Genomic DNA, 24,516 nt, shown 5'->3' with positions numbered 1-24,516 from the left:
TATACAAGGCCTCCTTTATGGTTCATTAGCGGCAGGCATTCCGCCCGTTTGGGCTCTCCTGTTACTTCAGAGAGAATCTCGACGGTGACCGTACAAGCGTTGCGTCCAGCACGGAAAGGGTTAACTGCGAGATCCTTCCAGGACGGCTTGTCGGGGACGCGCCTGAGTGAGTGACGCATGCGCAGTGAAGAGTCACAGGGACTGGAACGCGTAACGTGCGAAACCAAACAGAAGCCAATGAGGAAATCTGTTTTGGTATTTCAGTTTCGTTTCTCCGGGACGTTCGTCCCTGTTTCCTGGAGACGGCAGACCTGGGGCCATGGAAGAAAGACACAAGGGGCCACTGGGTCATGTGGAGCTGCTTTAGATCCGACGATCAGATCTGGGGGGCTTTAGGATTTTATTCCCTGCTTGAGTGATTAGCAGACTTTTAGATCCAGGGGTCCGGGTTATAGGTCTGGACTCTGCTGTGTTGGGTTCCGTCACTGATTGAACTTTTATAGTTTTATAGTTATATCGTTTTATAGTTGAAACTTGGGGGGCAATAGTTCAGGGGTCCGGGTTATAGGTCTGGACTCTGTTGTGTTGGGTTCCGTCACTGATTGAACTTTTATAGTTTTATAGTTATATCGTTTTATAGTTGAAACTTGGGGGGCAATAGTTCAGGGGTCCGGGTTATAGGTCTGGACTCTGTTGTGTTGGGTTCCGTCACTGATTGAACTTTTATAGTTATATCGTTTTATAGTTGATACTTGGGGGGCAATAGTTCAGAGGTCAGGGGTGCCGTAAAGCCATGGCCGTCACTCTCTCACTACAACTATGCAAGGTGCTGTGCTCTAATGGGGGCAGTATGGAGCTAGGCCAGTTGGGCCAGGCCCTGAGGCTGAGTCCCGAGAAGATGTCCCGGCTTATAGAAGCAGAGGAGGGGCGCCGCTTTGTGATCAGGAGCACAGAACGGGACAAGGAGCAGGTAGCGGTGTACGCCAGCCCCCTGAGGATCTGCGCAGACCGCAAGCAGGAATGTACCGGAAACTGCGGGAGGCTCCATGTGTGCCGCTACTTCATCCTGGGCAGCTGTAACAGGTGAGAGGAACGGGTCCCCGTACAAGCCGCCGCAATGAGGTTGATGTCCGAAAATCGAGAATATTTGATAGTATGACCCCTCTTAGTTCAGGTCGGATTAGTTCAAAGTTATAATGGCTTTCCTGTCTCTTCTATTTCAGGCCACACTGTAAATTTAGTCACTCTATCGATAGCGGGGAGGCCACCCGGATCTTACAGGAACATCACATAAATGGCGTGACGATACCGGAACTGCGCTATCTGCTCCTACAGAACGACCCGCACCTCCTGCCGGATGTAAGTACAGGGGAGAGGAATAGAAGTCAGTGTTATGATGTGGTTATTGGTTCTACATCTTCAAGGGAAAACTGAATGATCACCGATATGGCCGCCATGGCAACTCCTACATAGGTAGTCACCCAGACTCTCCCTGCCTATTCTTGTCCGCAAGCTGCGGAGAAGAATAGGACATGTTCTATCTTTTGCAGAGCTGCGGACCTGAAGATCGGGGCCGCGCTCCACAAATGCGGATGCCGACAGCACACTGTGTGCTGTCTGCATCCATTCCGTCCCTATAGAAAATGAATGGGTCCGCACCCGTTCCGCAAAATTGTGGAACGAATGCGGACCCATTTGCGGACGTGTGAATGGAGCCTAATCATGTGTCAGAAAGAGGGACGATGTGAGCGTGGCATATTTAAAGAAAATGACCATCCTTAATTATTCTAGTCATTTTGCCTGTAAGGGGTTTTCATGGTCTCGGATTTCTGTCAGTGAATGGAAACAATTTAGTCCTATGTTCACACAGCTGCAGCATGTTACAGTGTATCAGCTTAGAGGCAGGATAGGAGAGAGATTTATGCTGCCAGTGACTTTTCGTTTTTGTTTTAGAGGATGATCTGTCCACATATACTTTTTAATTGACCGCAAGCAAGGTTCTTGATAATGCTGAATAATGGATGTACAAAGTTTTAGTGACTAGTGGTGGCACATAGATGACGTTATGGGTTTGTACTGAGCAATTATTTGTTTCAGGTGGAGTTGCCCTTTAAGCTCCAATAGAAAGAATTGAATAGAAGCTTTTAGGCTAGGGCTACACGATGACATGTGTCGCGCGACACATAGGGCACAACTACACTGCAACGTGTGTTGCGCGACATTTTCTATAATGATAGTCTATGGTGTCATACTGCGACACGACAGTCTCAGAAAAATCCATCTTGGGTGGATTTTTTGCTAGTGTCGTGTCGCAGTATGTCGCAGTGCGACACCATAGACTATCATTATAAAAATAGTTGTGCGACAAAATGTCGTCGCGTTGCCCTAACCTTATAGGATAAAAGTGCACCTCTTCCTTTACAGGTCTGCTTACACTACAACCGGGGCGACGGTCCTCACGGCTCCTGCACCTTTAAAACCAACTGCAATAAGCTGCATGTCTGCCAGCATTTCCTGCACGGCGACTGCAAGTTCGGAAGCAAATGCAAAAGGTCACATGACCTGGATTCGGAAGAGACGAAACGGAAGCTGCTAAAGTGGGGCTTGGCCGCCAGCCTCATCCCTGTGATCCTGCAGATTTACCTAAACGCCAGCGCCATAAAGAATGGCAGCTCAGCTACACCAACTCCAGAACCAAGGTCTCCAGACAAAATAGGTAAGGGGTCGACTGTCTGTACTCAAAGGGCATCTGTCAGCAGATTTGTACCTATGACACTGGCTGACCTGTTACATGTGCGCTTGGCAGCTGAAGGCCTCTGTGTTGGTCCCTTGTTCATATGTGCCCGCATTACTGAGAAAAATGATGTTTTGATATATGCAAATTGGCCTTTAGGAGCAATGGGGGCGTTACTGTTACACCTAGAGGCTCTGCTCTCTCTGCAACTGCCACGCCCTGCACTTTGATTAAGGCTACATTCACACATCCGTATGATGGGTGCGGACCCATTTATTTTCTATGGGGCAGGAATGGATGCGGAGAGCACACTATCCGCAATGCACTACGGACGTCTGAATGGACCCTAACCTGACCGGGCATGATCACGTTTACACTGCCTGGCCCTGTCAATCAAAGAGATGACATGCCCATTAATTACATGGCGAGTTCTGTGGGATTGGGGACCCAAGCTGTCACATAAATGTATGTTATGGCTTCTTACGGTGAATGTTCCCAGCTATGGATTGTCACTCTGTGTGACCCTAGAGACCATGCTAATCAATTATCTCCTTTACAGACAAACCTGTCACCCCAAAATCTGCTGCCCCCCAACCCATCGATGAGATCTGCTTATACTTCATATTAAACAACTGCAGCTTCAAAGGTGAGAAATTCTGTCTAACCCCTTCCCCGCGGAATGTATGAGTTCTTGGAGGACCTCTATACATTACGGTGCTCTCATGTTACAGACCGCTGTGTGCGGGACCATTATCATCTCCCATATCGGTGGCAGATCTGTATGGATGGCACCTGGAAGGACTTGGCAGACATGGAGGCCACTGAACAGGCATACTGTGACCCCAACAGCAGGTACAGGGATGCTGGTGACAGTCCTTTTCCCGCAGTCTATCAGTATGTATACAGTAGTCCCCAGACTTGCCATGCGCTCAGGATGCAATGGACTCTCATAGGTCAACCCCAGTTGAGTGCCGATCGGGTAGCGGGACAGTCTGATTGGCTGGGCTAAGCAGCAGTGGCTCCCTTCAGCCAATCAGCAGAACAGTTTCTTGTGGGAATGCTGATTGGTTGAAGTACAGTACAGCAGCTGATGACGTCTGGCTGCACAAAGGGCGTGCCACATTGTACACAGCAGCAGACCTGCCGCAGCAAGGACAGTGACATTACAGTGTGAGTCCTAATGACGTTATACTGTACAGTACAATATGAACTCTCCATGCCAATGTCCTTCTCCATCTATTACTTTTAGCCACAATACTTCTCCGATCAGTGCCAGCCAATGCCCTCCATTACAATGTTCCCCTAACCGTGCCAGCCAATGCCCTACATCTCTCAGCCATAATATCCCCTAACAGTGCCAGCCAATGCCCTCCATTACATTGTTCCCCTAACCGTGCCAGCCAATGCCCTACATCTCTCAGACATAATATCCTCTAACAGTGCCAGCCAATGCCCTCCAATACAATGTTCCCCTAACAGTGCCAGCTAATGCCCTACAACTCTCATCCATAATATCCCCTAACAGTGCCAGCCAATGCCCTCCGATAGTGTCCCCCTTACTGTGCCAGCCAATGCCCTACACCCATCAGCCATAATACCCCCTAACACTGGCAGCCAATGCCCTCCATTACAGTGTCCTTCTAACAGCTAGCCAATGCCCTACACCTGTCAGCCATAATACTCCCTAACAGTGTCAGCGAGTGCCGTACGTTACAATGTTAGCTATAATGCCATTAAACAGTGGTGGCCAATGTCTGCCATTATAGTATCAGTTACATTAACCCCTAACAGTACCCTCCATGACAGTGCCCTCCATAACACTGTTAATCACAAGGACAAGAATAGACCCTGAAGATGGATCACTCCTTGTAGAAAGCGTATTTTGTGCTTCTCCAGGTTTTCAGCTGGAATTGTGAAGAAAAGTCTATTATTACCTGCTCCCTGCTGCGCAGCCGACTCCTTCTATCCACTGCACCGTTCGCCGCTCTCCAGTCCACACTTGTAAACTTCTGGCACGAATGAGTCATGTGTGCTGCTGCACCCAATGACTGACCACTGCAGGGACCTGTTCTCACTGAAAATTAGGCATCATGCACATGACCATATGTATTTTGCGGTCTGAAAATTGCGGATCTGCAAAATATGGATACCGTCTGTGATGCATCCGCTTTTTTTGTGGACTTCTATGGGTCTGCATTTTGCAGCCAAGTATAAGACATGTAGTATCTCTGCCTAATGGACATACGTATATGGATGATCTATGTGCTTACTGCTTCTGTATATCCATTCTGGAAAATTATAGAATATGTCCGCAAAATGCAAACCATTGAAGTCAGTGGATCCGCAAAAAAAATGTGCATTTCACATTGAGTAATTGCACAAAAAAATGTATTCCTTTAGGTAACAAGTATAAACGGCTAAAATTACCCCCCCCCCCCCCCCCCATGGCTTACAGCCACTGTAAAAAGGGCAATAAAAGACAAAAATAGGGCATTTAAAAAATACAAAGGGGTCAGCTGTAGCGTTTGACGATTATGAGTCTGCCCGCCCTTGGTCTCATGTCTTTACCTTCCTCCTCCTGGCCGTAACGACTACTGATGCGACTACGCACGGCAGGAACGTAAGTGAGACCGGGGCCAGCGCATGCGCAAGGTACACTGTGGTGCCCCGGCCAGACTGTGGGCATACAATGCGCCGACATCGCGGTCAACGGCGCATGCGCGGGATTACGGCCAGGAGGAGGAAGGTAAAGACATGAGACCAAAGGCGGGCAGACTCGGCGGATGGGCGGGCAGACGCGGCGGATGGGGGAGTGGATTAGTATGAAGATGACCCAGGTGCCTGGGCACCGGCCGTTCTAAGGCCGCCCCTGGGCACCTTCACTGCCTAATTTGCATACAGAATAAAAGTGTTTTTCGGACGAACGACTATAGCAGGGAACTAAGGGTAAGAACTGTTTTAATAGGGGGGATGCCATGGACATTAGTCTATTAATAGGTTTATAGTGTCAATCGGCACGAAAGACTCCCTTTAAATAAGGTAAATGTGAACAAGGCTCCGGGTCCAGATGGACTACACCCGAAAGTACTTAAAGATCTCAGTTCAGTCATTGCTGTGCCCCTGTTTATAATTTTTGATTGGCTTTATGAGGTGAGTAGAAGCCTGGACAGAGGGGCGGCTGTGGATGTAGTGTTCTTGGACTTTGCACATGCATTTGATACTGTCCCTCATAGACGTTAGGTAGGTAAAGTAAGGTCTTAGGCTTAGAAAGTATAGTCTGTAATTGGATTGAAAACTGGCTGAAGGACCGTGTCCGGGGAGTTGTGGTCAATGATTCCTATTCAGAATGGTCCCGGTTTATAAGTGCTATGATGGGTTCTCTATTATTTAATTTATTTGTTAATGATATTGAGGACAGGATTAATAGTACCATATCTATTTTTGCAGATGACACTAAGCTGTGTAGTACTGTACGGTCTATGGAAGATGTCCATATACTACAAGCTGACATGAACACTCTGAGTGTTTGGGCGTCAACTTGGCAAATGAGGTTCAATGTGGACAAATGTAAAGTTCTGCATCTTGGTAGTAATAATCTCTGTGCTTCATATGTCCTAGGTGATGTAGAACTGGGAGAGTCACTTATGGCCTCATGCACACGACCGTTTTTTCTTTTAAGGTCCGCAAAAACGGGGTCCGTAGGTCCGTGATCCGTGACCGTTTTTTCATCCGTGGGTCTTCCTTGATTTTTGGAGGATCCACGGACATGAAAAATGAAAAAAAAAATCTAAGTCAAGTTTGCCATTGAAATGATAGGAAAAAACGGACACGGATCACGGACACGGATGACAATCTTGTGTGCATCCGTGATTTTCACTGACCCATTGACTTGAATGGGTCCGTGAACTGTTGGCCGTGAAAAAAATAGGACAGGTCATATTTTTTTCACGGCCAGGAAACACGGATCACGGACGCGGCTGCCAAACGGTGCAGCTTCCGATTTTTCCACGGACCCATTGAAAGTCAATGGGTCCGCGAAAAAAAACGGAAAACGGCACAACGGCCACGGATGCACACAACGGTCGTGTGCATGAGGCCTATAGAGAAGGATCTGCAAATGCGGTCTGCAATATGGCAACGGGAAGCACACGTTCGTGTGCAGGGGGCCTTCATCGGGCTGTTCTCGGAACTGCCTGCACCCGGAGACCGCATTTCTTTTCAGACCGGCTCGCGCACAGGCACAGGTAAGGATTTACCTGTGCCTCGCCGGACTTGTCAGTTAAGATGGCAGATCGCATGTGTTCGCGGGCGAACACGGTGAACTGGCCATCACTGGCAGAGATCACATGCCTCTTCACAGAAAAAATGCTATAACATGAGCAGATTTGAGAAAAAGACCTTAAAGGGACACTGACAGGCCCAAAAAGCCCTCACTGGCCGGGATCGCATCGCGCGTCTGCTTTATGCGCATGCGCCGGGCACAGCAGATGCGCGATGCGATCCCGGCCAGTGAGGGTGCCGGGCGCATGCGCATAAAGCAGACGCGCGATGCGATCCCGGCCAGTGAGGGTGCCGGGCGCATGCGCTGAAGATGGCCGGGGACACTAGTACAGCGCTTCAGAGTAGCCGCCCAGCTCAGTGAATATTGATGAGCTGGGCGGCGCTTCAAACGGCAGTTGTGGCGAGGCTGGCTGGGCGCAAGTTGATATGAAGCACCGCCCCTTGGGCAGATTGAACACCAGGAAAGCAGGTTATAAAACTTCAGATTACTGTATTTATGAGGTGGACAGGGGGGATACTTAGATGATTCTAATACCCTTTATAAGACCTATACTGTCATATATACCCCTAAATATGCTTTTTGGGCCTGTCAGTGTCCTTTTAATCCTAACTTCTACAAACCTATGCATGCAGAATCAACCTAATTAAACTAATATGAAAAGTTATTCTAAAAATCTACTTGCATATTAGTTATACCAGCAAGAATTAGTCTTTATGTAGAAAACTATGATTTAAATCAAGCCTTACTGACTAGTGATTTAAATCAGTTTGATTTAAATCAAATCCACCCTGATTATCAGTGTCATTATACAGCTGGGACTTGTAGTCCTACACATACAACATGCTGCAGAGTCTCCCAGCACTCAGGGCAGCTCTTGTATCCACTCCCTTAGCAGTGTCATTATACAGCTGGGACTTGTAGTCCTACACATACAACATGCTGCTGAGTCTCCCAGCACTCAGGGCAGCTCTTGTATCCACTCCCTTAGCAGTGTCATTATACAGCTGGGACTTGTAGTCCTACACATACAACATGCTGCAGAGTCTCCCAGCACTCAGGGCAGCTCTTGTATCCACTCCCTTAGCAGTGTCATTATACAGCTGGGACTTGTAGTCCTACACATACAACATGCTGCTGAGTCTCCCAGCACTCAGGGCAGCTCTTGTATCCACTCCCTTAGCAGTGTCATTATACAGCTGGGACTTGTAGTCCTACACATACAACATGCTGCTGAGTCTCCCAGCACTCAGGGCAGCTCTTGTATCCACTCCCTTAGCAGTGTCATTATACAGCTGGGACTTGTAGTTCTACACATACAAGTTGCTGTTGATTCTCCCAGCACTCAGGGCAGCTCTTGTATCCACTCCCTTAGCAGTGTCATTATACAGCTGGGACTTGTAGTCCTACACATACAACATGCTGCAGAGTCTCCCAGCACTCAGGGCAGCTCTTGTATCCACTCCCTTAGCAGTGTCATTATACAGCTGGGACTTGTAGTCCTACACATACAACATGCTGCTGAGTCTCCCAGCACTCAGGGCAGCTCTTGTATCCACTCCCTTAGCAGTGTCATTATACAGCTGGGACTTGTAGTCCTACACATACAACATGCTGCTGAGTCTCCCAGCACTCAGGGCAGCTCTTGTATCCACTCCCTTAGCAGTGTCATTATACAGCTGGGACTTGTAGTCCTACACATACAAGTTGCTGTTGATTCTCCAAGCACTCAGGGCAGCTCTTGTATCCACTCCCTTAGCAGTGTCATTATACAGCTGGGACTTGTAGTCCTACACATACAAGTTGCTGTTGATTCTCCAAGCACTCAGGGCAGCTCTTGTATACACTCCCTTAGCAGTGCAGGGGGAGGGGCAGAGATTATTTTTATTGCATGTAAACAAGGGCCAGAAGAGAACCAGGGAAATGAGGAAATGGATATTTGTTTGCATAAAACTTGCGTAGCTTAGTTATATATCGCTGACCATCAGATTTACGTACAACCCCTTTAATGCTTATGAAAATGTGTAGAAATCAGAGTCTCACTTCCTTCTGGGTGGGATTCACGTCCCCCACCTATCCCTTGGTTGAACTTGATGGACTTATGTATTTTTTTCAACCGTATTAACTATGTAACACATGGACTGCATCCACTGCCATAGGTCTTGGAGAGAGAGACAAAATTTGTTAAAAAGCTGGAGAACCCCTTTACTTTGCTCAGTCCTCCCTTTTTTTATATATTTTGGGTTTCCATTTACTTCGGAACCAATTGCCTATTTTCCACAAAGATATGATTTCAACATGGTCATCGTCCCAATTAATATTGTATGTTGAGGGGTGACTGTATTCTTCTCTTATAGGGGCACTACTCTGAACTTTGACACCATGACTTATCGGTCTTATAAAATGAGGCGACTGAGCACACAGTCGTCGGCTTCCAAAGCTCCACACTTTGTCCTCACTACGGACTGGCTCTGGTACTGGAAGGATGAATACAATCAGTGGGTGGAGTATGGGAAGGAGGTGAGTTCTAGGCACTGTGTATTCCAGTCTCCGGTAATTGACTATTTGCCACTAGAGGGCGCTGCACTGGAGTTGTCGGCTAAGGATACTTTCACACTTGTTTTTTTTCTTTTCCGGCATTGAGTTCCATCCTAGGGGCTCAATACCGGAAAAGAACTGATCAGTTTTATCCCCACGCATTCTGAATAGAGAGCATTCCGTTCAGGATGTCTTCAGTTCAGTCTTTTTGACTGATCAGGAAAAAGCTAAAACAGCAGCATGCTACGGTTTTATCTGCAGCCAAAAAAACTGAAGACTTGCCTGAATGCCGGGACCAGCATTCAAAAAGGTGGAAAAAAAAAATGCCGGATCTGTTTTTCCGGATAACACCGGAAAGATGGATCCGGTATTTCTTTTTTTTTTTTTTTTTTAAATCGGATCAATTTTTATTTAGTAAAAATAAACAAACAATATCATTTTACAAAATTCTTGTGTCATATATTATGTTCAACACAGTGCAAAAATACTATTTGTACAAAACAGGATAGTCAATAAACAGGATCCTTAACATAAAGATCCAACAACCAAAAAACTGCCTGCTGGATTCCTCTGCCGCAAGTGTAAAAGTATCATAAGTTGTAATTTGTTGCAGGCTGGGATATGTAGTTCATAGTAACATAGTTAGGCTACTTTCACACTTGCGTTTGGGGTTACGCTTGTGAGTTCCGTTTGAAGGCTCTCAAGTGGCGCCGAACGGATCCGTACGGCCCCAATGCATTCTGAGTGGATGCGGATCCGCTCAGAATGCTTCAGTCAGGCACCGTTTGACCTCTGTTCCGCTCAGCAGACAGACACCTGAACGCAGCTTGCAGCATTCGGGTGTCCGCTTGGCCGTGCGGAGCTAAATGGATCCGTCCAGACTTACAATGTAAGTCAATGGGGACTTTCAATGCAAAGTCTGGACGGATCCCTCTGACTTAGAATTTTTTCTGAAAGATGATGCAGACGGATCCATTCTGAACGGATACCATCTTTTTCATTATAGGAGCGGATCCGTCTGTGCAGACGCCAGACGGATCCGCTCCGAACGCAAGTGTGAAAGTAGCCTTAGTATGGCTTAAAAAAAAGACGTACATCGATCCAATTCAGACTGTTGGCCTTCCAGAGGAAGGCAAAAAACCCTCATGGGGTAGAATCCAATTGTCCTCATTTTAGGGAAACAAAATTCTATGATGCTTCAATCAGGCAATCAGAAGAACTCCCTGGATGAACGACCCCTCTCTAGTAGCTATAGCCTGTAATATTATTACGCTCCAGAAATACATCCAGGGCCCTCTTTTAGTGACTTCACCATCACCATCTCCTCAGGCAGAGAGTTCCATAGTCTCACTGCTCTTACCGTAAAGAATCCTCTTCTATGTTTGTGTACAAACCTTCTTTCCTCCAGACGCAGAGGATGTCCCCTCGTCACAGTCACCGTCCTGGGAATAAATAGATGACGGGATAGATCTCTGTACTGACCCCTGATATATTTATACATAGTAATTAGATCTCCCCTCAGTCGTCTTTTTTCTTAACTAAACAAAACAACCCTAAGGATAGGTCTTCAACACCAAACTGGCCAAGGTCTGAATTGTGGCACCCACCAGCTGCCCGAAGAGACAGCAGTGCCCACACGAGTCCAGCGCCCTCAGTGCTCTGTGTGGTTTCAGCAGTACCGTATTACAGCCTGTTGGGGGATCTGCTGACATCACAAGGCCTGAACTTTACATTTGGATTTTTTTTGATCTTTGGGGTGGAACATCCGGGGTGCATTATTCAGTAATGTGTGCTCACAGCCAGCAGTGAAAGGGTTGCGAGTCCTGTTCTATAATGATTATCTGCACTCTGCTCTTCTCAGTCACAAGAGTCCAATTACAGTAGCCTGTTAGTGCTGAGATGGTTCCCCCAGCGGGCAGCTGGAATTAGCCCGTGTTTGTTTTTTTGCCAACACCCAGATCAGAGCAAACAAGGAAGAACTAGATGAAAAATAAAACCGCACCACCTCTGATCTCTGAACGTCATACGTAAATCTCCTATCCTTGTAATAGAGCGATACAAATAAGGGCCCCGGATCTAATCTGTGTATTGTTTTATACCAGACAGGCGCCCACACGTCCTCTGCCACCATCACAAGCAACGACCTTGAAAATGTTTTCCTGTCTGATGAGAACACCAGCGTCCAGTTCAAGGCTGGGAAACACAGCTATGTGCTAAGCTTCAAAGGTGGGGGAGGGGAGCGCGATTGTTCTTTACCCCCATCAGCCATGTACAGGAGGAGGGGGCTTAGTATTACAGAGCACTGGGTAGCATATAACCCTGCATGGCCCTGTACAGTAAGGCTGGTCATATATATTATATAGCTGTAGACCAATGCATACACAAGCAAGCTTGGCTAGGCCGGGCATACATGTACTCTGAATGGAGATCAGCAGGTTCAGCCAGCTTTACATTCTAAAGCCATGCAGATTAAGGGTCCATTCACACGGATCTGCAAAACACGGACACCGGCAATGTGTGTTCTGCATTTTGTGGACCGCACATCACCGGCACTCTCATAGAAAAAGCCTTAGGACACGTTTTATTTATTTTTATTTTTTGTGGATCTGCAAATGCGGGTGCCAACAGCACATTCCGGCCCCATTGAAAATGAATGGACCCTAACGGTGTATTCCTTTCTTATAAATTATGAATGTCATCAACTAATGATCAGTGAGCTCTGGGGTTCTCGCCAATCCTGAGCTTGAAGGGGCTGATTCAGTGCTTCGACCTCGTTTTCTCCTGCATAGTGTCACCCCGGCCCCCCGCTGTGCAGGGAACAGCAGCAAGACTGAATACAGCTGTGCTGCAGTTCCTTCTTCCTCCTTCATTCCCTCTTATTTTTCCTTCCCTCTTTTCCCATCATTTTCCTTCTTCTTTCTCCCTATTTTCCTCCCCTCTTCCTTTTCTTCATCTTCCCCCTGCCCTCTTTTTCCATTTCCTTCTCCTCTTTCTCCCCCCCCCTCTTCCTTTTCTTCTTCTTCTTCTTCTTCTTCCTTCCCACATCTTTTTCCTTCCCTCCTTTTTCTCCACTCTCCCTCTTCCCTTGCTTCTCTTTCTTCCACTTTCTTCTTCTTTTTCTTTCCATCTTTCCTTCCTCATTTTCTCCCCATTTCGTCTTCTTTCTTCTCCTGCTTTTTTTCCTCTTTAATTTCCTCTTGTTTCTGTCCTTGACATTTTCTGTCCATGTCTACCCCAGAAATGATCCAGCGGAACACAAAGTACGGCACGGAGAGGCCAGTATGCCGGAGACCAGCGTTTGTGTCTGCCGAGGAAGTGAAGAAGAGGAAATTAAGGTAAAAGTGGAGAAGATTATTAAAATAAAAATCCCTAATTCCAGTATCTGATGGTCCAGACATTTTTCTAATCCGGCATGAGACAAAAATAGACCCATGCCGGAGTAGCAGAAAGTTACCAGCTTGTCTGCCCCTCATTGTACATATAATGCTGGATAAGGGCTCATTCAGACGGCCGTATGAATAAGTCCGCATCCGTTCCGCAATTTTGCGGAACGGATGCGGATCCATTCATTTCAATGGGACCGCAAAAGATGTGGAGAGCACAAGTGTACTGTCCGCATCCGTGGTTCCGTTCCGCGACCCGCAAAAAAAGATGGAGCATGTCCTATTCTTTTCCGCAATCGTGGGCAAGAATAGGCATTTTCTATTATAGTTGCAGCCATGTGCGGTCCGCAAAACACTACGATCATGTGAATGAAGCCTAACTCTGTAACTCCTCCTGTCTTATACCCTGGTCACATCCAGAGCTGCGGCCATTATTCTTGAGGCTATGTTCTAGCTCTGAGACTGCAGAACCTCACACACCCCTGCTGCTGGCTCACTATGTGAACAGGGTATCCTCTGCTATGCTGCATTTTAGGAGGTAGTGTATACATCATGCCCTGTACAGTTTTTCTCTATGGCTAGAATATGCATCTCCCACAATGCAATGTATTATCACCAAACTGTTACAGGGAGGCATCTGTCAGATCCGTGCTGGCAAGAGTATTCTTTTGTGTTCTAGGAAGTCTGATCCATCGAAGGGAACTGACAAGTCAACCCCCCAACACTGGGACAAGGGGCAGATACCAGATGTGGGTTATAAGGTGAGACAGCTGTGGTCAGGACCAGTACTCTGCACTGGAGGTTAAATGTGGGCTTATTTTTAGAAAAGGTAAGGTAGCAAGTAATCGTAATGCAGCAGCTATGGAAGTGACTGGAGTAGAAGACATGACATAGCTCAGTACATAAGTGAAGCAAAGTACTTTATACGGAGATTTTTCCTGTGAATTGTAGAGAAGTATAATATCTGTAACAGCCCACTGGGGGGCGCTGTTCTCTTATACTCTATGGTTGATGTGTCACATTTCAATTGAATTGTGATCACATTAAGGCCACATGCACACGTTCAGGATTCATGTCCGGAGCATCCGCACTGAAATCCGCAGATGTTCGCAGGCAAATCTGTGCGGTCAGTCCACATCAATTGGTGCGGATTTGGTGCGGTTTCGGTGCAGATTTTACTAAGTAAATGAAGAAAATCCGGTCAGGAAAAATAAAATAAATTGTCATGCTGCAGATTTTGAAATGCGCACCGCAGGTCAAAATCCGCGCAGAAAAAATCTGCATCGTGTGCACTGAGAATTTCAAATTCTCATAGAATACAATGTATATGACCTACAGTGCGGATTTTCCACACGCAATCGTGTGCATTTAGCCTGAATATTCTCTCTTGTCATGTGTTCTGCAGCTCGTCCGTCTGTCTGAATCTTCTGAGGAATATAAGAAAATTGATTCTATGTTTCACCGCACACTGCCGAGTCAAAAGATCCAAAGCATTGAGCGGATTCAGAATCCGGCTCTGTGGGAGATTCATCAATGGTAAGGAACAATGTATACAAGGAACCTGCAAAAAAACAACGGTTCTACGGGTGAAAATAATAACTGTATTACAGGCAGAAGGAGCAGATGAAGAAGCGCAACGGAGGAAAAGAGGTGGATGAGCGGCAGGTTTTTCATGGAACCGGCAGCAGCCTTGTTGATGCCATCTGCCAACAGAACTTTGACTGGCGTGTCTGCGGAGCTAATGGGACAGCATACGGGAAAGGTAGAGAACCACGCTCATATAAAAATACTGGACACAGCTTATAATACAGGGACAGCTATTCTATCTATTACTGCTGACAACCAGCCTCTATATCATGTCTGAGAGGTTGTCACAGCCCCGCCCCCTGTTACTGACATCACTGAGTATAATAGTAATATAATTACACTGTGATCAGACATGAGATCCACACACCTTATACTACAGTAACAGCTATTCCATCTATTACTGCTGACAACCAGCCTCTATATCATGTCTGAGAGGTTGTCATAGCTCCGCCCCCTGTTACTGACATCACTGAATATAATAGTAATATAATTACACTGTGATCAGACATGAGATCCACACACCTTATACTACAGTAACAGCTATTCCATCTATTACTGCTGACAACCAGCCTCTATATCATGTCTGAGAGGTTGTCACAGCCCCGCCCCCTGTTACTGACATCACTGAATAGGATATAGTCATATAATTACTTAGTGATGTGTTCCATTTCTTTTGCAGGCAGTTACTTTGCTCGAGATGCCTCATATTCTCACCGTTATTGCAGCCGTGCCGACTCTTTGCATCACATCATGTTTGTTGCCCGTGTGTTGGTGGGAGATTTCATACGTGGGTCATCCTCATATCTGCGCCCCCCAGCAAAATCAACTTCCAGTTTTTACGACAGCTGCGTGGACAGCGAGAGTAATCCATCCATATTTGTTATTTTTGAAAAACATCAAATATACCCAGAATATCTTATCAGGTACTCAGATCGGCAGGATGACGTGTCTGCTCTGAGCTCCCTCCTCCGGGCTTTTAAATGACGTAATGACTCCTACTGTCCCCTTCCACCCTATGTCCATGTCTAAACTGCTTACCGAAAGGAAATTCTTTCCATTCCTCTGTCACGTCTACAGATTGTGGGTGATTACACTGCCTTACATAAGAGTAAGATGCTCCGGAGTGGTTACCTGCTCCCCACCAAGCCTTTTAATAGAAAATGGTCTAATATGTTCAGGTGCATTGGGAATATAATAGAGAGAGGACTCCTAATGTAATGTATCATCTTTTAATGGGGACCTGTCAGTTTATAACGAAAATCTGCCCTTTGCTATTAACAGTCCCCTGTTGTGGGAACACAGGTATGTGTCATTTGAGCAGCAATCTCCTGATGGGAGTATAATGGCGGCTGAGCGTGTCCAGTTTTTATTATCTCCTGTGGACCTTAGTCCTTGCCTCAGGTGACCTTTCAGCCTCATGAATAAACCTTACCTACCACAGATGATGGGACTGGCACAGCGTGATTATTATTTTAAATATGATGGTGATGTCTCCGCTACCCAACACTTCAAGTGATCTCTTTAACCCCTTAATTACCAATGACTTACTGTGTACGTCATGATAGGCTGTTACCGCATCGTGACGTACACACTACGTCATCAGATCAAAGTGTCGCGGCAAGTAGACTTGTGGTGACACCAGCATCTAAACGGGTGTTCCGGACAGCACTCGGCAGGGGACCAAGCGGTGTGGTCCCTGCCTTTGGATCACTGTGATTGGTCAGCCAAAATCGCAGCATTGAGCCTGCTCAGATCCTACAACGCAGCTCCGATCTCCTCAACCTGTCAGTTAGTGTTGAGGAGATTGGGGATGCACTGTTAGGGAATCCCCAATCCCCTAAATTTAGAATGGCCGAGCACCCGCCCCCCCCTCCTGCAATATTCAGGATGGCGTGAGTGCCCTCCAGTCATATTCAGGATGGCTGAGCGCAGCAGAGTGTCAGCTGTAACAACTGATATCGGCTGGCACTGATTTCGGCAGTCTAACCCCTTCCATGCTACGCTGTATGGAAGGGGTTAACGGGGAGGGAGCTCCCTCTTCATTGGTTACCTTGTCAATCGGACGATTTCACAGGCATCCAGGCTTGCCATGGTATGTAAGCTTGACAGGTTCTTGCCAGAGGCAGAAGCCTGAGCAGGCTTAGTGTAAATGAAAATACACTGCAGTACACTATACGGTGTACTGCAGTGCATTGTACAGCCATCAGACCCACTGGATCTTTAAGAACCAAGTGAGTCTGGTTCCAAAAAGTGTTAAAAAAATAAATAAATAAATTCCTATATCTGCACATATATAATTGGTTAACAATGAAAAAAAATACACTACACATGATTGGTATCACGTCTGTAATGACCAGATCAACAAAAGGATCACGTTACTTTTCCCACATGGTGAACGCCATTTGCAAAAAAAATAAATAAAACTATGATGGAATTGCAATTTTGCCCATCTCACTTCCCAAGAAATAGTTTAAAAAGTGATAAAAAAAAATCATATCTTTCCATATCATCATCACCACGACGGCCATACAAGGAGATTGACCTCTGTAGGGGCAGGAAGCAGAGAAAGGTTTAAATACTCCCCTCCCACCACGAACACCAGTGTTTCCTGTCCCTACAGAGGACAGGGGCGGAGAAAGGTCTCCCCAGGCAGCTGCCGTGGAGATGAAGGTCCAGAAGTGGACGGAGTCGCGTACCTGCTTTAGCGGGACCCCCCTGTCAGCCCGCGGTCTTGTATTAACGCCGGACAGGGGGAAAGGGAGGGACTCGCCTCCGGTTGATCTGGGGCCTGCTCCCGGGGCACGGAACGCCCGCTGGTTCACCGAAACCATGCCAGCTTGTGCGCCCAGCGCCATGCGGCACTATACAAATTCGTCACTTCCGGGTAGCAGTGATGTTTCCGGAAGTGACGCGGACGGGGGGTGCCGGCTCCAGGAGGCGGGAGAATTCAAATGGATCCTCCTTGCGGCAGCGTCCTGCGGTGAGTACTTACCTTACTCTGGCTGTACTTCAGGATGTCTGCATCTGAGCATACTGAGGCCTCTACTCTGCTGTCTGTAAGTTCCCCATAGGGGAGAGTTTTTTCTTCCTCTCTCACCCGGGCACATTATTGATGAGGTTTTTTCTTGGCTTTTCCAGACTGCTAAGGATTCTCTGAGAAAACCCAAGAAGTCATCAAAGTGTATTTCATGTCTTAAGTGACTTCCTGATGACCACCCTAAGAAGTTGTGCAGGGATTGCATTTCTAAGATTGTCCGGGAGGAACAGCCGTCCCTCATGGACGAGATTAAGTCTATGATGCAGGAAGAGATTAGATCCTCCTTTGCGGCTTTTTTCTCTCTTCAAACAGAGAAACCTGTTGTTTTGGAGCCCCCCGCTAAACGCCACAAATCGGACGATTATATTTCATCCGATTTCTGAGGTTTATGGGGGTTCGGCTTCCTCCTCTAGACATATGGAGGATGAAGATAAGCTCTCTGAATGAGAAATTTCAGAAAACAGAAGGAAATTTTACTTCTCCTCTGAGGATATGCCCGAGCTTTTAAAAGCCGTCAGAGCTACTATGGGAGTTGAGGAGGTCCCTGCTACTCCATCAGTACAAGATGAGATGTTTGGAGGTCTCAGGGTGAAGAAATCCAGAGTCTTCCCTATTAACGATAATATCAAGGGGATGATTTTGGATGAATGGGCAGATCCAGAGAAACTGCTAGGCGTTGCCAGATCCTTCCAAAACCGGCTTCTCTTTGATCAAGAAGAAGCTAAGACCTTTAATACCATTCCTAAAATTGACACCCTGGTAGCTAGGGTCAATATAAAGACCAGCCTACCATTTGAGGATGCCTCTCAGCTCAAAGATCCACTGGATAGAAAGGCTGACGGCCTATTGAGAAGGTCCTGGGAGGCGCGGCCATGTTCACGCTGAAGTCGAACATAGCAGCCACATCAGTTGCCAGATCTATGTTCATCTGGCTCTCTGAGTTAGAGAATAGGGCCTCCAGCGATTCCTCAACAGATGAGATTTTGAGTGCCATCCCCCTGTTAAAATCTGCTACAGCCTTTTTAGCGGACGTCTCCGCGGAGTCGGTACGTTTTTCAGCAAAAGATGCGGGTCTGTCCAATGCAGCTCGCCGTGCCTTGTGGGTGAAATGCTGGTCGGGGGACAAAGTGTCAAAATCCAGACTATGTGGCATCCCCTTTTCTGGAGAGTATGTCTTCGGACCAGAACTAGAGAAGATCCTAGAAAGGGCCTCTGATAAAAAGAAGAGTTTTCCGGAGGAAAAAGTCTACAAAAGGAAGTATCCCTTTCGTGCCCCTTCCAACCAAAGTAGTCAGTTCTCTGGTAAGGGCAAGACGGGCCGTTTCAGTTACCCCAAAGGGGGAGAGGTAGGGCTCCCGCTTCTGCCCCCCAAAAAGGAAATGGAAACCAGTGACATCAGGGTAGGAGGGAGATTGAGGATGTTTTTTCCCCGTTGGGAGGAGATATCCTCAAACTCCTGGGCTCTGAGGATTGTAGAGTCAGGTTACAAAATACAATTCTCAGACTTCCCCCAAGAAGATTTCTAGTCACCAAGGTTGCGATCCCAGAATTCAATCATCCTATTCAAGTGGGCATTCGGGAACTACTCGCAAAAGGGGTAGTGGTGAAAGTACCACGATCCGAACAAGGAGAGGGTTTCTATTTGAACCTCTTCCTAGTGAAGAAGGAGGGATCCTACCGCACAATAACAAACTTAAAGCGCCTGAACAGATACATTACCTATCAAAAATTCAGGATGGAGACCCTAAGATCTATAGTCCCTCTGCTCCAGAACAATTCAGTAATGTGCTCGGTCGATCTGACCAACGCCTACTATCATGTACCGATACATCCCAGATCTCAATGGTTCTTAAGGTTCGCGGTCAGAGACCATCTCGGCAGAATTCTTCATTATCAATTCACCTCTCTCCCCTTCAGCATATCATCAGCCCCTCGAGTTTTTACAAAGCTAATGATCGAGGTAGTGGCTTATCTAAGGAATGAAGGTCTCACAGTTTTTCCATACTTAGACGATTTTCTAATCTTAAACAGTTCCGTTCCTCTTCTGCAGAGAAATCTAAGTTTTTTCCGTCAAACCCTAGAGGGTCTGGGTTGGTTGATCAACATAAAAAAATCTCAGTTAGATCCGACAACAAAGATCCAGTTCCTGGGGGTTATTCTGGATTCCCAGAGACAGATAACCTGTTTACCTCAGAGCAAGATACAGGACATCCAGAAGAAAATCTCCATCTTCAACTCAAAGAATTTCTGCTCCATCAGAGACTCAATGAGTCTCCTGGGGATCCTCACATCCTGCATACCGTCCGTTCAGTGGTGTCAGATCCACTTCCGAACCCTGCAGATGTGGATCCTCAGGGTTTGGGACAGAAGGTAATCTTCCCTAGACCAAAGGGTGATCATCCCTCAGAGGATAAAAACCTCCCTTATTTGGTGGAAAGACAGGCTCAATATCTCCAGGGGGGTGCAGTGGTCAAAGAATCCCTATGCCCAGATCACCACAGATGCAAGCCAGTACGGCTGGGGAGCGAAGGTCGGAGATGTTTATTACCAGGGAGTCTGGCCCAAATCTTTCAGTCTCCAGTCATCAAATCTTTGAGAATTGATGGCAGTCTGGGAAACTCTAAGGCAAGCAAAGAGTCATCTTCAAGGCCATCACGTAAGAGTCCTGTCAGACAATACGACAGTGATAAGGTATTTAAACCATCAGGGAGGCACAGGTTCGAGCAGCCTGCTGGAATTGTCGGCAACGATATTCACCTGGGCCGAGGCGAACGTCCGGTCAGTGTCAGCAGTCCACCTGAAGGGGTCCCTAAATGTGGAAGCCAACTACCTAAGCCAGGCAAGGATAGATCACTCAGAATGGTCCTTAAACGAGGAAGTCTTCCTGATGATAGTGGACAAGTGGGGGAGACCAGCAATAGATATCTTTGCCACTCGAGTAAACTCAAAGCTGCCAGTTTTTTGTTCCCTACATCCCAGAGACAGCCTGAGATTTCTGGACGCCTTCTTTTTCAGATGGAACCGAGGTCTCCATTACGCTTTCCCTCCTCTTCCGTTAATACCGAGGGTGGTACAGAAGATCATACAGGACAGTACTTCAATCACACTAGTGACACCCTACTGGCCAAAGAGGAGCTGGTTCCCAATCCTGTGGAACCTTGCCAGCGAAGATCCTTGGATTCTGCCAAAGAGACGAGACATCCTTCACCAAGGTCCGATCCTACACCCGGACCCGGACTTCCTCAACCTAGCCTGGATCCTGAGACCCAGATCCTAAAGCATCAGGGACTATCGGATGCGGTAATTTCAAACCTAAAGGCTTCCAAAAAGAAGGTGACCTTTTCAATTTACCTGAAGATCTGGAAACGTTTCTGCTCATGGTCGGGTTCGCCTTCACCGAATACCTCAGCTCCAAACATCCAAATGATTCTGGACTTTTTTACAAAAAGGTTTTGACCTGGGATTAAGACCTTCCACACTCAAGGTACAGGTATCAGCCCTTAGTTGCTTTTACGACACCGAGCTGGCAAGCCATAGGTGGATAAAGCGTTTCATGAAGGCAATAACGAGGCATCGTCCTTAGGGGACTATCACATCCTCCATTTGAACCTCTGAGTGACTGCTCCTTGAAGCATAAATCCTGCAAGACTGCGTTCCTGGTTGCCATCGCCTCAGCCAGAAGAATAAGTGAACTACAGGCCCTTTCAATTAGAGAGCCTTACCTACAGGTCCTGGAAGGCAGGATAGTTCTAAAACTAGACCCGTGTTTTCTACCGAAAGTAGTCTCGAAGTTTCATAGGGACCAGGAGATCACTCTCCCTTCCTTGTTTAACAACCCATCTAATGATTCGGAATCTACCCTTTATTCACTTGATGTCAGACGGGCAGTACTGGATTATTTAGATACCACTAAAGACTTTAGGAAATCAGACTGCTTCTTTGTCCAGTTTGGAGGAAGAAACAAGGGTCAGAAGGTTTCCAAGTCCTCCATTGCCAGATGGATCAAAGCTACCATCGCTTCTTGTTATTCCTTACAGAATCTTTCCTGCCCTGGCAATATCAGAGCCCACTCTACCAGGGCAATGTCATCTTCTCAAGCAGAAAGAGCCGGTGTCTCCCTTGAGGAGATCTGTAAGGCAGCCACCTGGTCCAGTATCCATACTTTTGCCAAACATTATAGGTTGGACCTTTTCAAAAAGACTGATATGTCTTTCGGACAAAAAGTCCTTCAGTCTGTGTCCCCCCCTGTAAATTCATATTTGATATACCTCCTTGTATGGCCATCGTGGTGATGATATGGAAAGCCGGAATTAGTACTTACCGGTAATTCATTTTCCATGAGATCACCACGACGGCCTGTATTTCCCTCCCTGTTAATTACGTGGGGGTTGATATGATGGAATATCTTCTCCTCCTGTTTATTTATTTATTTTTTCACGTGTGTATCCACCACCCTTTACTCTGGTATTTTGGAAGCACTGGTGTTGGTGGTGGGAGGGGAGTATTTAAACCTTTCTCTGCTTCCTGCCCCTACAGGGGTCAATCTCCTTGTATGGCCGTCGTGGTGATCTCATGGAAAATGAATTACCGGTAAGTACTAATTCTGGCTATCCCAGAATAGTACTAAACCATCGCCTCATCCTGCAAAAAATGAGCCCCTACATGAGACCATTTCCCCCCCAAAAAAAGTCTTTCAGAAAATCGAGACACAAAAACATGAGATTTTTTTTTTTTCCAAAAATGCTTTTATTGTCTAAAACTGAAATAAAATAAGAAAAATATATACTTGGTATCAACGTGTAACAACCTGCTCGATCATAGGCTACTTTCCACTAGCGTTTTTGCTAGATCCGGCAGGGTTCAGCAAAGACATTTCTGTTACTGATAATACAACCGTCTGCATCCGTTATGAACGGATCCGGTTGTATTATCTTTAACATGGCCAAGACCATGGCCAAGGTTTTATAAAAATATGCAGATTTATTGGATACAAGGTTATAAACATATATGAGTAAATAAACACAATGATACATGCAAATGAATATTTATAGCGTTAATATAAAGCATTACAAGCTTAACAATACATGTGAGTGGAAATAACTTTATAACAAAGCTATTATTAGGTTAGGATATCAAAGTAGGAACATAAGTTATATACATTACTCTTGTTCAGAGAAAACCTCATGATATCAGGATGGGCATGTCTAATCCTAGACATCAATATGGAATGCTAAATACATTCCACCCCCTCTAACCAACTACACATCACATGACATCCAGAATGGGCAAATCCATTCAAGAATATAACTTAGAAGAAATAACTGTATCCTTCCGCCCCATCCGGGACTATTTTCACACATATGACTTTGGTAAGACTATTAAGACAAATAACAGGGATCTAGGATCATTGCTAGATCATATCTTAAATGGGAAGGACTTGAAATAAGTCTTTCCTGTGGGAATCCATCACTTAGCTTGGCGAAGAATGTTCTATCAATATATGTATGTATATATATATATATATATATATATATATATATATATATATAAGCAATTATTTAATGCTTTGCTAGATTATGAGTCTTGATTCTTCTGCAGGTAGAATGAAGTCTCACAATATCCTAAGACTACATCTAAAATATGGAGATGATCAATTAATTAATGTATTTTTTCACCAATCTAGATGGTATAATTTCACCCACACTATCAAATTAGTCTTAATAAAATAAAATATCATTTTCTGTGTCTCTTACCAAGTCCTAGTAGAAATCTCACTTCTGCTCTTAGGAAAGCTGGGTGGTCCATCATAGCGCATCTCACCATGGTTTTCATCTTGATAGACCCCTCTAAAGAGCTTAACTTCTCTTTCCTCTTTCTTGTGTGTGGTTGTGTCCCCCCTGTGTATGGTTTATGATCACAAACTTATCAGTTAGACACACCTTCCTAGTTTGGAAGTTTCCAATCATAGTCGGATGGGCGTGATCATTGATAAAAAATGTGACATCATAACCTTACCCAGAATGCACTTTTGCTACTGTTGTAATGTCACCTACTCATACCTACTTTATTTGTGTATCGTAAATAACTTCAATGGCTTTGTTTTCTCAGAGATATCAGTACCTCCTCTCATACCAAAGAGGTGAATAATTGTTACAAAACATACATCTTCACAGACACTCTTTTAGAGACAAAGATTCTCCTAATGAGAAATATATATAATATACTGGATACATGTTGTCTTCATAATATATAGTTTTTTATATATATATATATATATATATATATATATATATATATATAATATGTCCTACTGATTGTCTTATGCTAAGGACTAAGGCTCATTAAATGAATACATGAATATTATATATTTGCTTTATTGATAAATGCCTAATTGTATAGGTAATTATCACCAGCTGCATAGAGCTTATCTTAATCTTCCGTCATAAATTTAAAAGTGGTTAAGGAGGCTTCTTCTCAGACTGGTACATTCATGAGAAGAATAACACTAAAAAGTAGAAACCTTCGTGTGACCTTACTTTGGCCTTCTCAAGACATACAAAATTGTAACTATAGTCGAGCATGGCTCTTAAAGGGAATGAACATTCATCTTGACTAAAATAATTGGATATCAATGCATTTACCTATGAAAAGGCACAACAGTGGTGTTTCTGTCCATGCCTCCGCACAGTTAAAGAAAAAAAAAATGGAACTTGTTCTATTTTTTTGCGGTGCGGACAGATCACGGATCCATTCAAGTTGAAAGGGGCTCGATCTGTCCCAACCGCCGCAAATTGCGGTCCCCAGTGCACGGAACTTTCACACTAGTGTTTTTGCTGGATTCGGCAGGATTCAGCAAAAACGCTTCCGTTACTAATAATGCAACTATTATGACTATTTATGAAAGCCTCTATCAGTGGTGGCGAACCTATGGCACGGGTGCCAGAGGCGGCACTCAGAG

At 45.7% G+C, this 24,516-nt stretch overlaps 1 protein-coding gene across 1 annotated transcript; it reads left to right on the top strand.

The window, feature by feature from the left end:
- The first annotated feature begins 228 nt into the window (after window positions 1-228).
- Window positions 229-15,964, top strand: LOC122928472 (protein mono-ADP-ribosyltransferase PARP12-like). Its single transcript, XM_044281332.1, has 12 exons — window positions 229-1,083; window positions 1,224-1,359; window positions 2,425-2,716; window positions 3,294-3,380; window positions 3,466-3,586; window positions 9,371-9,533; window positions 11,654-11,777; window positions 12,790-12,886; window positions 13,614-13,695; window positions 14,340-14,470; window positions 14,545-14,696; window positions 15,201-15,964. The coding sequence occupies exons 1-12, from the start codon at window positions 794-796 to the stop codon at window positions 15,503-15,505; spliced, it is 1,980 nt and encodes a 659-aa protein (XP_044137267.1). The 5' UTR covers window positions 229-793; the 3' UTR covers window positions 15,506-15,964.
- Window positions 15,965-24,516: the final 8,552 nt, after the last annotated feature.

Source organism: Bufo gargarizans, chromosome 2 (assembly GCF_014858855.1).
Source record: "Bufo gargarizans isolate SCDJY-AF-19 chromosome 2, ASM1485885v1, whole genome shotgun sequence".
In the NCBI taxonomy this organism is placed as follows: domain Eukaryota; kingdom Metazoa; phylum Chordata; class Amphibia; order Anura; family Bufonidae; genus Bufo; species Bufo gargarizans.
Note: the sequence above shows the minus strand (reverse complement) of the source record. Positions and strands in the feature narration are given on the sequence as shown.

Excerpts from the sequence above, each read along its gene's own strand:
- LOC122928472 (XM_044281332.1), top strand. The coding sequence starts at position 794 with ATGGCCGTCACTCTCTCACTACAACTATGCAAGGTGCTGTGCTCTAAT. Across the intron at positions 3,587-9,370 it reads TACTGTGACCCCAACAGCAG|GGGCACTACTCTGAACTTTG; the intron begins GTACAGGGATGC and ends CTTCTCTTATAG. Across the intron at positions 9,534-11,653 it reads GGGTGGAGTATGGGAAGGAG|ACAGGCGCCCACACGTCCTC; the intron begins GTGAGTTCTAGG and ends GTTTTATACCAG.